At 39.3% G+C, this 19,394-nt stretch overlaps 1 protein-coding gene across 1 annotated transcript in view; it reads left to right on the top strand.

Annotated features, from left to right (window-relative positions):
- LOC127644655 (BMP/retinoic acid-inducible neural-specific protein 3-like) overlaps positions 1–19,394 on the top strand; it is a 123,236-nt gene that overhangs the window by 74,086 nt on the left and 29,756 nt on the right. The window contains exons 5-6 of the mRNA XM_052127958.1: positions 2,530–2,635; positions 8,517–8,753. Coding sequence (XP_051983918.1) covers positions 2,530–2,635; positions 8,517–8,753 — 343 coding nt within the window. The remainder of the gene's footprint in view (positions 1–2,529; positions 2,636–8,516; positions 8,754–19,394) is intronic.

The following is a 19,394-nucleotide window of genomic DNA, read 5'->3' on the forward strand; positions in this document are numbered from 1 at the left end:
CAGCTGCAGTAAGTGATCATAAATGACAAGTGATCTAATGAGATGCTGAAGTGGGACAAGCAGAGGAGGAGGGTATGTGAACTGGGACTTTACACTTTTGGGAAAAGAGACAGTTTGTAAAATAACGATTAAGTTTGCACATGTGTGCACATATTATGATACATTGTGATGCTCCTTTACCAAAGTTGTGTAAATATCATCATAGAGATTTTATGTTATCACTGAATTTACTGTTTGTTTATCCAAAGGATTTTCAAATATAGGTATATATTTAAAATCATGTGGTGATAAATTGTGACAGATAAGAGAAGGACTGTAATGTTAAGCGGAAAGCCATCATTAATCAATGACACAGTGTTGGCAAGTTACTTCAAACACGTATAGTCTGTTTTCAACACTGTATCTATAAACTGCTTGGCAATATATCAGAAATAAAGCAGATCAGTAAAAAAAAAAAAGAAAGAAAGAAAAAAGATAAAAGGGGATAAACTAAAATATTCGCCAAATAGAACACTGTTTCTTCTGTTTAAGCTCCATTGAGGAATATCTTAAATCCAACAGAGGAGGGAAAAATACATATAAAAAGGGAATTGCTTATTCTTAACATACTTCAAAATATCCAAACTAATGATTATGGCATTATGAGGACATGGTCCCAAATCCTTTGCATTTTTGTGTTGGATTAGTGTTGGATTAGTTGCAGTATTGCATTTTAAGACAAAGACCTGACAAAGATATGTAAATTCACACATATTTTGACATCTATTTATGTCAAAGCAGAGGCGGCACAAAGCCACCAAAAGTGGTGGGGCGAAATTTGACAGATGAAAGTTTTTTGTGCTAGTGAAATTTCAAACGCCTCCATAAGAATATTTTGCGAGATATTTCATGCATATCAGAGCATTTTATAGGCTTAAAAATTTAGACAAATTTGTATTCAGGCAGAAACACCATTATTTTGTTTTAACATCAGTGTTAAAGTTCTTAGCTACAAAGGCACTCTTCTGAAAACAAAGATATGGATTCCATAGCCAAGTTACATGATATGGTTCATTTTGACTCAGTGGTGTGTTCATCAGCTTTTCCTTGAAACATATATTTATTCTGAAGTATTGTTTGAAATAGCAACACTATTTAGAAGAATATATAGTATAATAAATTACTCGCTCTGAATCATCAAGTAAGGCTGGCTTATCTTATCATATCTTTTTTTTTTTTTTCCTGATTGACACAAGACATATGTCAGTTTTTATTGTACATATATAAATACTAATATATGTACAGCTTAAGTTATGATATATTGACCTGGCAAAAAACATTGTTCAAAGCAAACCTTTTCATGAGGGTCTGTTTTCCCTTTTCAGTTTTGGACACACTCCAGTTCTGATTTGCTAACATTTGTGAAGAACATTAAAGGGCTAGGCCACCTTAAAATGAACATGTTGTCATCATTTACTTTGCCTCTTGTTACAAACCCATATGACTTTCTTCACCAAACCCCAAAATAGATGTTAGGAATTGTGTTAGCCTCAGTCACAATTGATTCGTATTGCAACTGCTAACAGCAAGCACTTTTTTTCACTTCATTTGATAGCATAAATTTGTTTACGTTACAGTGAATAACATTTAATGGTTGAGTGAACTGTCAGATTTGTGAATGATGGCTTCTTTCTAACTGGCTCTTTCCAATGAATCAATTTATACAAACTTGTTTGCCTTGTTGGGGTGTTAAAGTGATTCGTGAGTTGAAATTACACTGGTCAGACTCAATTGCTAAATCAAACGTTACCACAGTTTTTCACATTAGATTTGAAATAACAAGAAAACCTTTTGTGAAACAGTGGAATGTTGATTAAAAAAAACATGAATTAAAAAAAATATATATATTATTTTTTATAAAAACAATTTTTTATAAAAATGTTTTCATCCATTTCTTTTGTTTATTCACAATTCACACATTATTCAATTTGTGTGTGTGTTCTATTTGATTAATTAACTGATTATTGATGTGCCAAGTGGTAGTAATGGGCAGAGTGCCCATTAGGCCCATCAGCATTTTTAGAAAAAAGACACAACTCAATCAAAAAGTCCTGGAGCATTAGGCTACACCATTATTTTAAAAGTCCCAGTTGAAATGCCAGGTCAGACACACATTACACACAGTGTTATTTTAGAGCCAGAAAACCCATCTATTTAATGCAAGGGCCCGTTAACAACACTATACCACTGCACATGGCTCACTGCTCTCTAGATTTGAAATTAATAATGCAATGGGACCTAACACTGGAGTTTTCAGGAAGTAATGTTACTATTTCGATGAAGCAGTGCAAAGTGAGCATTTTTAGGGGGCTCTGACATGCTGAAATAGGCTTTGGTGACATTTAGATATTGACTCAGGTTTATAGCACAGTCGTGTTAGTTTGTTATAGACAACATCATATGCTCAGCACTCTACTGCTTCTGAAGAGGAACAAACAGGTGCATGATTTAGATGATAATAAGGCATTAAAATATCTCCTTGTTTCCTAGGTAACGGAGACCAGAACAGGGCCTCTTGGATGTAGTAACTACGACAGCCTGGATTCTGTCAGCTCCGTCTTAGTGCACAGCCCAGAAAACAAAATCCATCTGAAAGGTATGACAGCTGTTATGATTTTTAGAACAACAATGGACAACAACACTGCAGCTAGTTCTGCTCTTACTTGTATCAACTGTGCTGGTGATGTGCAGTAAAGGGCTCTTCAGACTGAAAAAAAAAAAAACAGACTTAATGCAACGAATAGAAGAGAACTAAGTTCTTTTTAAAAAGTTATTTTTAACTTGACATAATGTAAAAACATGGCAGTCCTGTGCAATACGCTGAAACAAAAACAGTGAGGCATGGTATCAAAGACATCCGTATAGTGCTGTCAGTATTTGTACAGTATTTGATCATTTTTAGTCCTCAGCTAAACTTTGAACTTAATGCAGACGTATTAGTGAATTATTTACAGCAAGAATATATAGCAAACCATGAATGTAATACCATTTTATATGCATTTCATTTGCTTGGGATTTGAGCTCTGAATAGGTTTTCTACAAGTAACAATCCAGGGCTGTATTTCCCAAAAGCATCACAAGCACAAGTTGATCAAAGAGACCATTGGCATCAATGGTTTCTAAATCAGCTTAGGCTTATGATGCTTTTTGTAATCGCAGCCCAGGTTAATGAACTCTGGCAATCATGTTTTAAAAATACAGAATGGTCTAACAAGTGACCAGTGTTAACTGAACCGATAGTGTGAAAATTGAGCAAGTCTACTAATTGTCTTTAACTGGATGTACAATGAAGCAAACTGTGGAAGCAATGATTCATGGTTAATGATCTTGGATTTGAATTCAGAATGGATGAGAACTTTAAAAGTAAAATTAATAAAATGGCAATTTTTTACCAACAATCAAGCATTTTAAAGGACCTGAGTCAGCAGCTGGATGACATACTGGGGGTGTTATATTGGGTGGCATATGGAATTTCTGAGGAGCACAAATTTAGAGAATGCAACCAATCCATGTGTTTATATATATATATATATATATATATATATATATATATATATATATATATATATATATATATATATATATTTATATTTATTTATATTTACATTTATGTATTTGGCAGAGGCTTTTATCCAAAGCTGACTTACAGTGGACTTATTACAGGGACAATTCCCTGAAGCAACCTGGAGTTAAGTGCCTTGCTTAAGGACACAATGGTGGTGGCCGTGGGGATCGAACCAGCGACCTTCTATATATATATATATATATATATATATATATATATATATATATATATATATATATATAATAAAACAGCCACTGTGCAAATAAAAAATGGTAGCTGATCGCATTTGAAGAGTAGTGAACTGAACGTAGGTGGTTAACTGTAATCTACTACTGCAACTTCCATTGCCTTTAGTCCTTAACACATATTTTTAATAAATAGTTTATACTAACTTTGCTTGAACACAGATTTCACATGTTCTCCCCTTGAGAATAATTTGTTGTTAAACTTGTTAAATTTCTTTGCATCTCTGTGATCCAAGAGCTTATTTTAAAAATTAATTGTTGATTTGTGTCTTAAGATCTCATAAAACTCGCCCATTCAAACAGTCCTTCCAGAGTATTAAAGTCTGTAGTTATTATTGGCACACAGGAAACTGATCTTGAATTTAAAAAAAAGAAACTGCTTTGATTTGGCAGTTAAATGAAATAAATGAGAAACAAATGCTTGTTATTGAAAAAAAAAATTAAAAATGTAATTTTAGTCAGTTGTACTTTTCCAGGCTTTCCATAGTTCTTCAAAATTACAGTGTGTCCTACATTTTGCAAGAACAAAATTTGATTTGTAGATATAAGAAACCTTGCAGCTAATTATTTTGTCTGAGATAACCCTACAATATTCTTTTATCTTGTAGAGTATTGCTTTTAATGATTTGTATATTGAAGTATGTAATATCTCTGTCACATGAATGTCAGGAAATGGAATAACAAAAATAATGACTTTTCAAACTGGTTTCCAGACACTCGCCCTGTCTGGCATTGGTGATACAAACAGATGCCTGCCCCATGCTCACACCACTGGTTGCCATCAAAGACCATCAAACATTGTTGCTAGGGCTGCTCAGAATGGTCAAACAGACATCGTAACAAAGCTTGTGTTTTCACACTTTTCAGCGGAATTGATCTACAGATGGCTTACAGTCAATAGGCTATACTGGAATTGTTTCTGCATATTAAACTGTGATTAGAGAAAGAATTTTAACATTGAAAAAATATTCTCATCACTTTTAACTCTTTCAGGCAAGTTGAGTGCTTTGCTTACTTAACAGGTTGACTGACAGCGGCTCTTGTGGAGAGCACAGGACTTGCTAACATGCATATTGTCTCCATGCTTTCAAAGTGAGTGAGGGGTTATGTGAAGACAGGCATGCATTAATGTGCCTCACACTCTCATGACAGCGGTGTCACCACAAGTCAGAAGTAGCCGAAGCAATAAAGAATAGATAAAGTAACAAGACTGAAAGTAGAAAAGAGGAAGGTTTTAAGCCTCTAGCCATTGCTAATTATATACGTGGCCTGTGCCAATTTCCACTGCCTTCTTGACATTTCAATTGTCAACCCACTTAATACTGCCATTTCCTGAAGCAAGCTTCCTGCTGCCCAGAATGCTGTAACTACATTAAAGAGTACTGCGTCAAAGCTTATCTGTGGTAAGTGTTTGGGAAGAGAAAGTTGGGAAAGAAAAAATCAGAGATAGCAGTGTTGGATGCCGGAAAGACTGTCGCTAGAGTGTGGTAAGTGGCGGCTTATATACTCTGCAGCCTGCAGGTTGATTGGCAGATTAGATGAGCAAGCTCCTCCCGAACTGTCATTGAAGAACTGCATGTAAAGGGGATTAAGGGAACTGAGGAGACGAGAACCAGCTTTACAATATAAATAATAGTTTAATGAAGAAATAAACCAAAAGACACAAACACACACATTACGGTCAGCTGCCCGTAAACGATCTCTCTCTGTTGCACCACCATCCACAGTCAGCCTTTATCCCTCTCAGAGGCTTAATTAGCCTGATAAGGGACCGGGTGTGCAGAATCACCACACGGCCCTGCCCTCCGCCCTGTCACACTCCATTTATGTTGTCTATTGGAATACTCAACAGATAAGTCAATGCTTATAGTCAATGTTCTATATAAATCATTGACAGATGTCTTTTGCCGTTTCATCACGTCTCACTGTTTATTTGTTTTCGGCATCTCAAGACATGAGCACTGGATTGTTTTTTTTTGTTTGTTTTTATTTTATCCCATTTTCTCCCCAATTTGGGATGCCCAATTCCCACTACTTAGTATGTCCTCATGGTGGCCTGGTTACTCACCTCAATCCATGTGGTGGAGGACATGTCTCAGTTGCCTCCGCTTCTGAGACAGTCAATCTGAGATTCCCAGCATATGGCTAAACTCCACAAACCACGCACAACTTATCACGTGCCCCATTGAGAGCGAGAACCACTAATCACGACCACAAGGAGGTTACCCCATGTGACTCTATCCTCCCTAGCAACCGGGCCAATATGAGAGACCTGGCTGGAGTCAATCAGCACACACTGGATTCGAACTTGCGACTCCAGGGGTGGTAGTCAGCATCAATACTCTATGATACCCAGGCCCGAGCACTGGATTTTTAATGTGATTTGTCAAGTAAAAAATAGTAAACTGCGTCACAAAAAAAGCACCTTTAAAATGCGTCTTAAGACCACTATGTTCTGTTCCATTCAGTTACAGTCTAGCTGTTTCAAAACAAGAACACATTTTGTGCGCATGCCCCCTCAAGGACGGAAAATGTATGTACAGTAGGGGCTTTCAAACTGGGCTCTGATTTAAGATATATTAATTATTAATTGAATATGTTTAACCCCATGGATATTGTAGTTAATGAATTTAATTTGGTGTAAAATTTAAAAAAAAATATATGCAGAAATATGCTTGGAAATTGCATAAAACGTAGAAATATCCTTGCATATTATTGCATAGGTACACTGTATGCTTTCTTTCATGCAGTTATAGGGGCTTCCCATGCAATTTTATATCAAAGCTTTATGTCCTGTTAGAGAGCAGAATTTAGACCCCTTAAAATAAGATATCATGCATTAGATGTAATGGAGGGTTGAAAAAATACATAGGAATAATGCACGTTCCTCTCTTTCTCTTTAAAAGAGACAGAATGTGGAGGTGGTGGCATAAGAGCAGCTATTTAGCTGTCTCCGGAATGAACGGCATCCAAGTCAGTCTCTTTTGTGTGGATCCTCACTCTGTTGGATCTGTACCCAGCAGAAGCCAGGGCTTAAGAGGAAGACTGCATCTAATTATGACTCTTTTTTTTTCACAATTCAATAAATAAATACTGAGGAATACATAAATATTCACACTGGGAAGGGAATTTGAAAAGCTTGTATATGAGGGCAAAATACATTGATTCTCTCTTGAAAGATGTCAGGTCTGGAAAAGCTATGTAGAGCAGTTTCTCAGATAATATAATTAGAAGGTGTTCATCACCCACAGCTGTGCTGTGAAATTTGTATCTTTCCCTTACGTGATGGAATTGCTGGAGCATTAATATATTCGACACTGAAGGCTTTTATAAGTAATTCGTAGGTTATTGATCAAGAGGCAATATTACATCTATAAAATGAACAGAGGGGTTCTGCTCTACATATTTTTCTCTACGTGTTATTTATCATTGTACCACCTTGTCAATGCCCAATCGCTCAAATAATCAATAATTAGGTTCCTGAGGAAACATCAATACCCCTATTGCCTGCTATCAGTATATGTAATTGGACAGGAGAATTTCGCATTGATTCCCTGTATTCCGCGTGCCAGTAGTTCATGACAGAGGTTTACGGCCGAATGACCTTGCTATGGAGATTGTTGGTCTTTATTCATCCAATTACCCCATTCTTGCACTCACATAGCAGACCTCTGTCCCAAATAGAACTCCAATCACTGACATTGCCTGCATCTCTGACCCACTTTACATGCTGTCTGCTTCCCAGCTTGGTCTCCGTCCCGTATAGCTAAGCCAATTGAGGGTAATGGAACAATGGTAGCATGCCTTTATTGCATTGGTCTAAATGGAGACTTAAAATAGAAAATATATTACTTTGAGAGTTGAGGGGGGGTAGAAAGTGAGACAGAGTGTAGAGAGAGAGGAGAGGATAGGCAGAGGACAGTTGATAAAGGGGTTTATAATTATGTCATTTGACTCAGGGATGTTTTTTTTCAGCATCCATATGGGAATTCAAGGTCCAGTGGTGCTCTGAGATATTTTGTAAACATATAAGTCTATAGTGGATACACAGATCACCAATCAGAACTTGTTTTTCAACATTCCCTTGCCAATATATCCGAAAAGAATGGCAATGGAATTTCCATCATAATTTGGAATTAATAATTTGGGATTACACAAGAATGCTTAAGAAAAAAAAAAAAAAAAAACTGTTTATGTGTATTTTGTCTTGTTTTCTTGTAAAAATTTTAAACTGTTATGTTTAAAACAAGATGCATTTGCTCTAGATTCAAAATTGTATAAAACAATAAAACTGATTGAAGTTTATTTTCATGATTTCTTCAAGGTGTAAAATAAAAAGCTATATTTTAATTATAAACATGGAAATGTATTATTTGGGTTCTATTGTATTGGAAAACAGCAATAAATACATTTCTTATGTATTTATTTATTTATTTTTTCCCCTTTTAAGAGTTCATGAAAATTAATTTACCAGTGAACTAGATATAAAACTAAAATGCCTATTTTTCCATTACAAATCTATTAGAATCTTTTAGGATTGTTTTGTTAATTGTACTGGCAGTATACTGGCTGTGTTATGTAGGTAAAAAAAACTCACTGAGAGTTACATGAAAGTAAACAGATCTGTAACCGATTACAGAAGTAAACTTTCCTCTTCCCACACACAGGTCTACAGGATGTGCTCCCAGAGTTTCTGCGGAATCGTTTTGTGGAGGCAGCCCTCAGTTACGTGGCATGCAATTCTGAGGGTGAACTACTGTGTCACAACAATGACTGCTGGTGCCACTGCTCCACAAAGTTCCCAGATTGTAACTGCCCCTTTGCAGACATCAAAGCCATGGAAGAGAGTCTCCGTAAAAGCAAGGAGTCCTGGACTAATCTCAACTTTGATTTCTTGGAGTCAGGTAGGTTAATCTGATTGCCACATGTGCTAAATTTGTGTGTGTAATCTCTTGGATCATGAAAAGTTTCTACATAGACTTCATATCATGACTGGATGAAAACTAGGAGAATGTAACTTCTCTGTAGATAAATGATCAAATATATGAAGGGTAAATCTCAATGGTAGATCTTGATTGTGACATTGACTGATACACAGTCAGCAACCGTATTCACTCAGCAGATACTCCTTGCAGGGTTTCTGGGTTAATTCAGTGTAAGCTGCAGCAATTTATGAATGTACTATTAGTGCAGATTACAACTGAAAAATAATTCAATTGTGGCAAAGCATCAGATTATTGAGATATCAGGTGTTTGGGATTGGAACATAACATGAGCACCATCAGCTTAGATGCTGATCATGAGCATGTGTGCAACCATTGCACCACAATTTATTTATTAAAAAAAAAAAAAATATTACACTGAAATGTACATTGGAATGCATGGCCAGATATATGTAGTCAAAATGGGTGGTGGCAGAAGTTTAAGGATCTGTTCTGGAGGTACAGTCCCAGGTGTCCAAGTAAATGGAGCGATAATGAGAACACAAGCCTGTTTTGTTACCATTGTGTCCATATGAATTGCACCTAATGCCAAGGTGCACCTAGGGGATTGGCCCAGCAATTAGTGTGTTGTATGGTACTGTAGATAAACAAGCATTGGCTAGGCTAAGTGTTAAGTTCAAGAAATGACAAAATACCTACTGAGTATACAGTATATGTATATATATATATATATATATATATATATATATATATATATATATATATATATATATATATATACACTCACCTAAAGGATTATTTGGAACACCTGTTCAATTTCTCATGAATGCAATTATCTAATCAACCAATCACATGGCAGTTGCTTCAATGCATTTAGGGGTGTGGTCCAGGTCAAGACAATCTCCTGAACTCCAAACTGAATGTCAGAATGGGAAAGGTGATTTAAGCAATTTTGAGCGTGGCATGGTTGTTGGTGCCAGACGGGCCGGTCTGAGTATTTCACAATCTGCTCAGTTACTGGGATTTTCACGCACAACCATTTATAGGGTTTACAAAGAAAAACATCCAGTATGCGGCAGTCCTGTGGGCGAAAATGCCTTGTTGATGCTAGAGGTCAGAGGAGAATGGGCCAACTGATTCAAGCTGATAGAAGAGCAACTTTGCCTGAAATAACCACTCGTTACAACCGAGGTATGCAGCAAAGCATTTGTGAAGCCACAACACGAACAACCTTGAGGCGGATGGGCTACAACAGCAGAAGACCCCACCGGGTACCACTCATCTCCACTACAAATAGGAAAAAGAGGCTACAATTTGCAAGACCTCACCAAAATTGGACAGTTGAAGAATTTGGCGTAAACAGAATGAGAACATGGATCCATCATGCCTTGTTACCACTGTGCAGGCTGGTGGTGGTGGTGTAATGGTGTGTAAATGGATGTTTTCTTGGCACACTTTAGGCCCCTTAGTGCCAATTGGGCATCGTTTAAATGCCACGGCCTACCTGAGCATTGTTTCTGACCATGTCCATCCCTTTATGGCCACCATGTACCCATCCTTTGATGGCTACATCCAGCAGGATAATGCACCATGTCACAAAGCTCGAATCATTTCAGATTGGTTTCTTGAACATGACAATGAGTTCACTGTACTAAAATGGCCCCCACAGTCACCAGATCTCAACCCAATAGAGCATCTTTGGGATGTGGTGGAACGGGAGCTTCGTGCCCTGGATGTGCATCCCACAAATCTCCATCAACTGCAAGATGCTATCCTATCAATATGGGCCAACATTTCTAAAGAATGCTTTCAGCACCTTTTTGAATCAATGCCACGTAGAATTAAGGCAGTTCTGAAGGCGAAAGGGGTCAAACACAGTATTAGTATGGTGTTCCTAATAATCCTTTAGGTGAGTGTATATATATATATATATATATATATATATATATATATATATATATATATATATATATATATATATATATATATATAGTGCAATTCATAAACACTTAAACTGTTCATCATACATGCTGGTGGGCACCATCAAAGACCATGTTATGCATCTGATGGGTATGGTGGGCGAATGTGTCTCTAAAAAGGACTGCAAGGGAATACAAGTCGGTTATGAACTCTTTTGATAAATGTGACCCACTTTTAGGTTTAATTCTAAGTTCTTTAAAGTTATCTGACTACAAAGGAGAGGAAGGGTTTGTGTGTTTTATTGCACTGGTTTTGAGAAGACCAGTCAAATACAATCTGTGGTTTTTAAAATGGTGGTGAGAAATGGACAGAAAGAAAGAGAGAGAGAGAGAGAGAGAGAGAGAGAGAGTAAACCCAAGGTAAAGAGTGGAAGAGAGAAGCATGGAAAGATGGCACCTCAGATTTTTCTCCCAGCTGAGTGTTTCCACATTCACAGAATGATTAAATCAGGAAGATAAAACCTAGCTGCCTCTAAAAGCCTCTTCTGCACAGTGAAGGATCATTAATGAAAGCAGCTCAAATCCCTTTAACTGTGGCACTGCTCTCATAAGAATGCATATCTCCTTTCAGCAGGTGAAGTGCTGGTCTTGGGAAAAGGGTTCTTTGACCATAGCGTAGGTACAGCATAAGGGTTTTATTTACCGGCCCTTACAGAAACCTGCCCCTTTTGTCAGAAGTCCTGATAGCAGAGAGAAAACATTCGTTCAGATTTATAATGGAAAATGTCTCAGGTTACTTGACTGTAACCCTTGTTCCCTGATAAAAGCGAAACAAGATGCTGCACTGAGTTAGCGCTTTGGGACTTTACGTGTGACCAGCTGTGAATATGTGTGCAACACGTCAATGAACATTGGACATTGGAATTTATGCCGGTGACATCATTGGATGCACCTGTAGCAGGGCTATAAATAGATGTGTCACAGGTGCATCGCCATGTATTTGGTCTGAAGAGCAGTCCTGGGGCATCCCAGTGCGGCAATGAAGCGCAGCATCTCGTTCCGCTTTTATCAGGGAACAAGGGTTACAGTCAAGTAACCCGATATGTTCCCTTTCAAAAAGCTACACTTATGATGCTGTGCTGAGTTAGCGCTTTGGGAACGCGAAAACCCACGCTGCCGCACTGTGTATGTCCGGACCCCTTACAGTTGTGTAGTGTGCTCACAAGAGTGCGAGAGGTCTCAGACATGAGCTTGTGATGTCAACTCAAGGACATAAGAGCCTGGAGTGGCATGAACATCCAAACTATAAAATCTAATGAATGTGTGTGGAGAGGACCAGCCTGCCGCATCACAAACATGCTGCAGAGGGACACCTCTAGACAAGGCTTTAGAGTGAGCCCTGATACCTACTGGTGAAGCTTGACCATGCACCTTGTAGGCCAGGGCAATAGCGTCCTTCACCCAATGCGACATAGTCTGCTTGGTGGTGGCCGCCCCTGTTGCAGCCCCCATGGCAAACGAATAGTTGCCCTGACATACGCCACTGGCTTGTGCGGTGGACATAAGTCTGAAGGGCATGGACTGGACAAAGTCTGTGAAGGCTTTCCTGCTCCGGCGTTGTAAACGGCGGGGAGCAGAAGACTTCAAGTGTGACTGGATGTAAGGTAGTCAGGATGAGGGTGCAAAATCACTTTAGCCATTCCTGGGGCAAAATCTAAACAGGCTGGCAAGACAGACAGAGCCTGTAGATCCCCAATTGTCTTTAGAGAGTTAATCGCCATAAGAAAAACCATCTTGAGAGTCAGAAGTCTGTCAGACGCTGACTCTAGAGGTTCAAAGGGGGTCTCAACCAGACCCTCAAGGACTACTGCTAAGTCCCATGAAGGGGTCCTGGTCCTAGCAGTAGGCCTCAGTCACATAGCTCCACGAATGAAGCTAGTGAGTAGAGGATGTCTCCCCAACAGCACCCCGTCCATCAAGGAGTGGCAAACCGAAATGGTGGCCACATAGACAGAGAAAGTCCAGAACTGAAACAATCTGGCAGTTAACTGGATCTGCATTATGTGCACTGCACCATCTTTCAAAGACACCCCATTTATTGGCGTAGATCCTTCTGGTAGAGGGAGCCCTAGCACTTAAAATGGTCTTGATAACCTCAGGTGAAAACCCAGTGTCCCTCAGTTGGTACCCTTTAGGGGCCAAACACGAAGGTTCCACATCTCGGGGATGAAATATTGTCCCCTGTGCCTGAGATAGAATGTCCCTCTTGTCCGGAATTACCCAAGGCACGCCGTCGAGGAGAGACATTATCTCCGAGAACCATACCCTGTTCGGCTAGCGCGGCGCTATCAGTGAGAGGCAGGACCCTTGCTGGCGAACTCTGGCCAAGACTCCCTGGAGCAGAGAAACCGGGGGAAACACAAACAGACGCATTCTGGGCCATGTATGCGCAATCGCATCCAGACCTGGGGGGGCTGGGTGACTGAGAGAGAAGTATAGGTCGTTGATACTGACGAACAGTGCAACCTGGACCTAGCCTGACTTTGCTCAGGGTGTTCTGAATGGACATGATTTGAGCGGTAGACAATTGTGCCGGCATCGAGATCGAATTCCATATAACTCCCAGAAAGGTCATTCCCTGGGTGGGAGAGAGAACGCTCTTTTTGACATTGAGTCTCAGACCCAGAGAAATCAGACGAGCTAAGACAATATCCCTGTGCTGAACTGCCAGTTCCTGAGACTGTGCTAGTATCAGTCAGTCGTCTATGTAATTCAGAATGCGGATGCCCCGGAGTCGCAAAGGAGCCAGTGCTGCATCCATGCATTTTGTGAATGTGCGGGGTGATGGGGCTAGGCCCCCGAAAGCAATCCTCAGGAACTTCCTTTGCTGTGGCAAAATTTCTATATGAAAGTATGCGTCCATGAGATCAATCGTGACCAGCCAATCGGGATGTTGGATTTGTGACACGACCGTCTTGATAGTTAGCATCTTTGAACTTGAACGCCTTGACTGAGCGATTCAAGCCTCAAAGATCTAAGATCGGACGCAACCCCCCACCCTTCTCTGGAAGAAAAAAGAAGAAAAAAAGTTTCTTTCTTTTTAGAAACTACTCCCCTGAGGTTTTGCTTTGGGGGCTGATGAGGGTGACAAGCCTGTCCCCAGTCTTTACGAGGGGGAGCACGATTCACCACGCTCTGTTTCTGAACCTCCCTTCTAGCAGGGGTGGGTCTGGGTGGCCAACGTCCCCGCCCCCTGAGTGCGGCCCGAATGCTTCCTCATGATTTTTTGCCTCCTGGAACCTGGTGATAACTATATTCATAACGTCCCCAAATAAACCAGAAGGCGAAACCGGGGTATCAAGAAGGAAAACTTTGTCCTTATCTTTGATGCCCGATAGGTTGATCCATAAGTGTCTCTTCGTGCTGACTAAAGCAGACATAGACCAGCCAATGGCACAGGCCGTCTGCTTGGTCGCGCGGAGACTTAGATCTGTGGCTCGACGAAGCTCGGAGAAAGCCTCCTCATCGAGCGTGGAACCTGCACTCAGGTCCTTCAGCAGATCAGCCTGATTCAGATCAGATGATTTACTATCATGCCCAGAATGCTCGGAGGTGGGTAACTCGAAGTCCGCAGACTCAAGAGATTCTTGGTCCCCCTCATGAACTGAAGAGGCACCGGAGCGTGCTTCAGGATCACGGGAAGGACCAGCTGGGTCTGGGGAGAGAGTGAGCGATGGGGACGGACCCGTCTCTCGCTCCACAGCCAGATCCATACGAGAGCCCCATGATTGAAGTGTGGGCGCCGACTATCGGAAGTAATCAAGACGAGCGCAAAGCATTTTGACCGAGAGCAGATCGCAATGCTCGCACATGCCCCGCCCCAACGCGAGAGCAGCATGCTCTTCCCCCAAACATACAAAGCAAAAGTGATGTGTGTCCCTCTCAGCCACAGAGCATAGACAAGGGAACACACATCGCTTGCTCTGTCTTTCAGTCATTTTCTCCTTTTTTTTTTTTTTTTGAGAAAGAAGAGAAAGGTATCTGCGCACTGCCTAACAAAATCTAACTCCTAGCAGAGGAAAGTAGAAAGGTTTCTGACAGGCTCACGAAGAACACACACACAGAGTGATCTGAAGACAAAAGATCTGACGATGCACCTGTGACGCATCTATTTATAGCCCTGCTACAGGTGCATCCAATGATGTCACCGGCAGAGGCTATAAATTCTGGTCAATGTTCATTGACGTGTTGCACACATATTCACAGCTGGTCACACCTAAAGTTGTTCCCAAAGCGCTAACTCAGCGCAGATTCATAAGTGTAGCTTTTTGAAAGGGAACTGATTTGTCATACAGGATTCTGATAAATAATATAAAAAATATGGAAAAACGCTGGGCAATCAAAAGCTTGACCAAGTCAGACACCAGAATGTCAATTTTGCATATGTACTGTATGTTTCAGCATATACATATATGTATGTATTTTACCATGTCAAATAAATAAATAAATATAAGAACATACAGTGGCCCCAAAAACATTTTTGGAGACTTGAGTTGAGCCAAACTTAACGTGTAAATGGCATTACACTTTATAAGAAAATATCAAACTAAGTAGTATTTATTTTAAATAAATATAGCAAAAACAAACTTTTCAAGTAAAGCATTTCACAAAATAAGTTTATTAGGTTTCAAATAATTTTTCATATCCACAAAAATGTACTTGGAACCAGTTGGTAAATGTTATAAAATGCATCATAAAAGTGAAGTTGGTTCTGTAAAAAAGATCAAGCATATTTTATTTGTAGATACTGCATGTTTTATATTTATCTAATGCACTGTAATTTATACATTTTATGTGTGGCTTAAGTGTTCAAATAATTCTTGGGGCCACTGTATATAATCTCTTTGAAATTATACTAGAGCTGTCGAACAAATATGCGTTTTTGGTCAGCGTCATTGCTGAAAAAAAAAAAAGAACAAAATAAAACAACAACCTCTGGCTCTCAGTTAGTTTCCCAGCCTCCTACTCTTTACATCTAACAAAAAAAACACAAACACAATCACACACCCACACACCAAAACAATCAGATATACTTCACAAATGTAAAATCCTTTCTCCTCACATCCTTTGCCTCACTGCACTTAGTTCAAGTTTGTTCGAAAGTACCACACATGACCTTTTCAGAGCTGAGAATTCTTATTGGACGGCTTTCTAAATCATGCCACACAATAGTTTTAACACCTCTCTTTAAACTTCCATAACTGATTATGTTTACTTCAGTAAATCCAGTCTTCTGGAAGTGGAAAACTGTTGTGTTCTCCATCCTTCAGTTCACAGCTTGATTAGCTGAGCCATTCCATTATGTTAATTAAAAAAAAAAAAACTATTGGCTTCAAGTTACATGAGGTAATTTGATACATGGTACCACTAATAAACAGCCCTGGCAACATGTTTCTTTCCATCAGAGTCTGCCAATGGAATTTTTTTGAATTTTTTTTTAATTAATTTTTTGCATCCAGTTATTGGATCAGTTAGCTTGTAAAGCACACAGTGATCATACTTAGATAAGGCACTTTCACTGTTTGAATGTGATAGATCGCAGTAAATTACAAATTAGGATTTTTAGGTTTTTAGGATTAAATAGCCTATCCTCAGTTCTCCAACATGTGCAAGATTTTAGGACTCCATTCACTTGGGGTTAAATTGGCTATAGCAGAACAAATGGATTCACCCAGCAACAGCGCTGGTTAGTCTAAACAGGGATTATACAAAACTGTACCACTGTCATAAACATGATACTTCTTCTCAGCAAATCCCACAAGTGCTTTCCCTAAAGACGGCAATAAAATACTTAGCATAGATAAACCTATCGCAGATTCACAGACACTGAAAATGCCAGTTTCTTATTTAATATTTGCATGTTGCTTAGGGAAATAATTGTGGTGGATTTAGAATATGAATTATTCATAGCATGTCCTTCCCTTCAGTTTTGCTGTTGTCATTAATTAAGTTCGTTTAATAGTTCAGATCCTAATGGGATATTTAGGATTTATTCAAGCCATGTATTTTCTTAACCAAAATAGCAGGTTGATTATTTTTTTTCATCAAAATGTAATTTGATAGTTTCATGAATTTTTATTTATTTGTTTTACTTTATTAAAATGGTAGACATAAAAATCTGTTTATAATGAGAAATCAACTAAATTGATAAAAATCCATGCAAATATCAATTTTGTAATTATTTAAGTAATTAATAGATCATTCAGACTCTGATAGAATGAGTTGTGTTTGAAGCAATTGTAAAATTAACATAATTGCACATGTATTACTGCATACTCTATAGTAATGCAACTACAAAAATCCTACAGTTACGATAATGCACCATATTACTTGACAAAATAATTGAACTGTGTATTTAATTTATTTTCTGTTTACCATGCAAGTACTATTTCTCTGAACTAGAATGCTTTCTGGCTCTTTTGAGTCCAGAATTTGCAGAGGGATTGATTTCTGCTATTTACAGGGATAAAAACTATCTTTTATCATGAATGTAACATAACAAAATAAAGAACACATTCATCTTGTGAAAGACCAGACCATCAGAATTGTTCGATCCCTGTTCACCAAGGACTCTTTCCAGTGCTCAGGGCTGCACATACTCACAAACACACAATCATATACCACACATAAAGACACTGTCCTCAGTCCACCCTTACAGAACAGATACTCGCAGACTTGCTTTGGGGAACAATCACCCCCATGCATATCAGACAAGTCCAGAAACTTTTGCAAATGGTTTGCATATCTAATGAAAAGTCGAATATAATTTACGAGTTGGCTATTTCATATGGTGTCGCATGATGTTGTTCGCATAAACTCGTATGACTTCATCACTTGCAAATTCCCGGATGTCTAATACGGAAGTAAGTGTGAGTTCAGTGCACGTGGCATTTAGGACATCCTTATTAATATTATGCCCTAACCCAAACCCCTTATCTAAACTTAACATATCAGTAGAGTGTCCAAACATGATAGGAAGCTGTTGTGTGTGACAGAAGCAAGTAATTGTCATGTATTACATGGAAACGATGTCCAGCGACATCATTGGCTGTAGTGAAAGTCGTAGGAATTCAAACAAGTGCAGTTGCGTGTTATCATACGAATTAGCCAAATTTAGAAAAGTAATACGAATCTTGACGATTTCATCATAGGAGTGTGTTGGAAGTACACATTTTCAGATGCAGGGCATAAGTAGAGCAGGCAGAGTAGAGTTTTCAGACCAATGTATTGTTTGAAGCTCCTGTCCAGGAGTTCTGGACAGTGGTGACTGCCCTTGTGAATGATGACCTCTGAATCTCATTGCGGTTCTCAATGGGCCCAGACTGACAGATAGGAACTGGCTTTAGGATGTCAGCTTCAGCAAGGTCCAATGTCCAAGGTCCAATGTTGGATGGTGTAGATGATTCCAGGGGTCTCTGCGGCTGTGAGATCCTGATGATGTACTGTAGGACAACGTCTCGACACTCTCTCAGAAACATGCACATACAATATAATTCAGAGCTGGCCCTGTCTAATATGCAATATATGCGGCTTAATAGGGCCTCCACTGCCACCAGGACACCCCTATCACTGGTTCAGTATAGCCATTTAATTATTTGCAAGAAGTGAAAATAGTATTGGGCACACAGACCATATGCATGCCAATAGTCTGGAACCTTTCAAAACGATTTGATGTGGCGACATTAGTAATCAAGCTGGTTACTTGTGTGGGTAATCAGTGTTCAAGCTCACCTTTTGCCAATTTCAGTATTTTCCCCTCATCGATCTTTGTAAGCAAAGACATACAGTACAAACACGAAAGGTCTAAATAAAGTGTCTAAGGGGAATGTGATATCACAGAAAATAAAAGCTGCATTTTCGTAATTTCGACATCAGGTGCGTTTCTTTCTGCTGCCAGCGATATAGTTATGTTCCGTCACAATAGCCTACTTATTAGATTATAGACTGTTTTATGGATGACTGTAGTGTGTGTGTATGTGTGTGTGTGTGTGTGTGTGTGTGTGTGTAACACAGTGGGTGTGGTGTCAGGCCTCGGAGGCATTTATTGGAAATAAAAATAAACATAAAATTGTTGAATGGGGAATTTGTGTACAAAATAATCTGCTGTAAGGTACAGGTGTAATGGGTGGGGTCCAGCAGCCGCGACGTGCTCCTCTCTTGGATCCGAGATGTGTGGTGCGATTGGTTCCCTGGGTCTTGTTGCTTGAGGTATAAAGCAGTCTGGCTTTCTGGCCCGTCAGCCGCAATGTGTGCATCTAATTTGCACTGGGGTTGCAGGTTTAGGGCCTGGACGTGTGCTCTAAGTTCTTTTGGCAGCGGTAAGGACACTATATTCACATCAGGTGCGCTTCATCATCTGCTGCCCAAACAAGGCTTATCAAATTGCACCTCTCCTTTCTCCAGCCCTCTCTTGTTGTGAGCCTGGCTGAAGGACAGCCGTAAGAGGTGGAGCAATGATGATGAGAGGGAGGGGCAGGTCATTCCACCACATTATATACATATATACACAGTATATATACTATAGATAGATAGATAGATAGATAGATAGATAGATAGATAGATAGATAGATAGATAGATAGATAGATAGATAGATAGATAGATAGATAGATAGATAGATATTTG

Source organism: Xyrauchen texanus, chromosome 6 (genome assembly GCF_025860055.1).
Source record: "Xyrauchen texanus isolate HMW12.3.18 chromosome 6, RBS_HiC_50CHRs, whole genome shotgun sequence".
NCBI classification, from domain to species: domain Eukaryota; kingdom Metazoa; phylum Chordata; class Actinopteri; order Cypriniformes; family Catostomidae; genus Xyrauchen; species Xyrauchen texanus.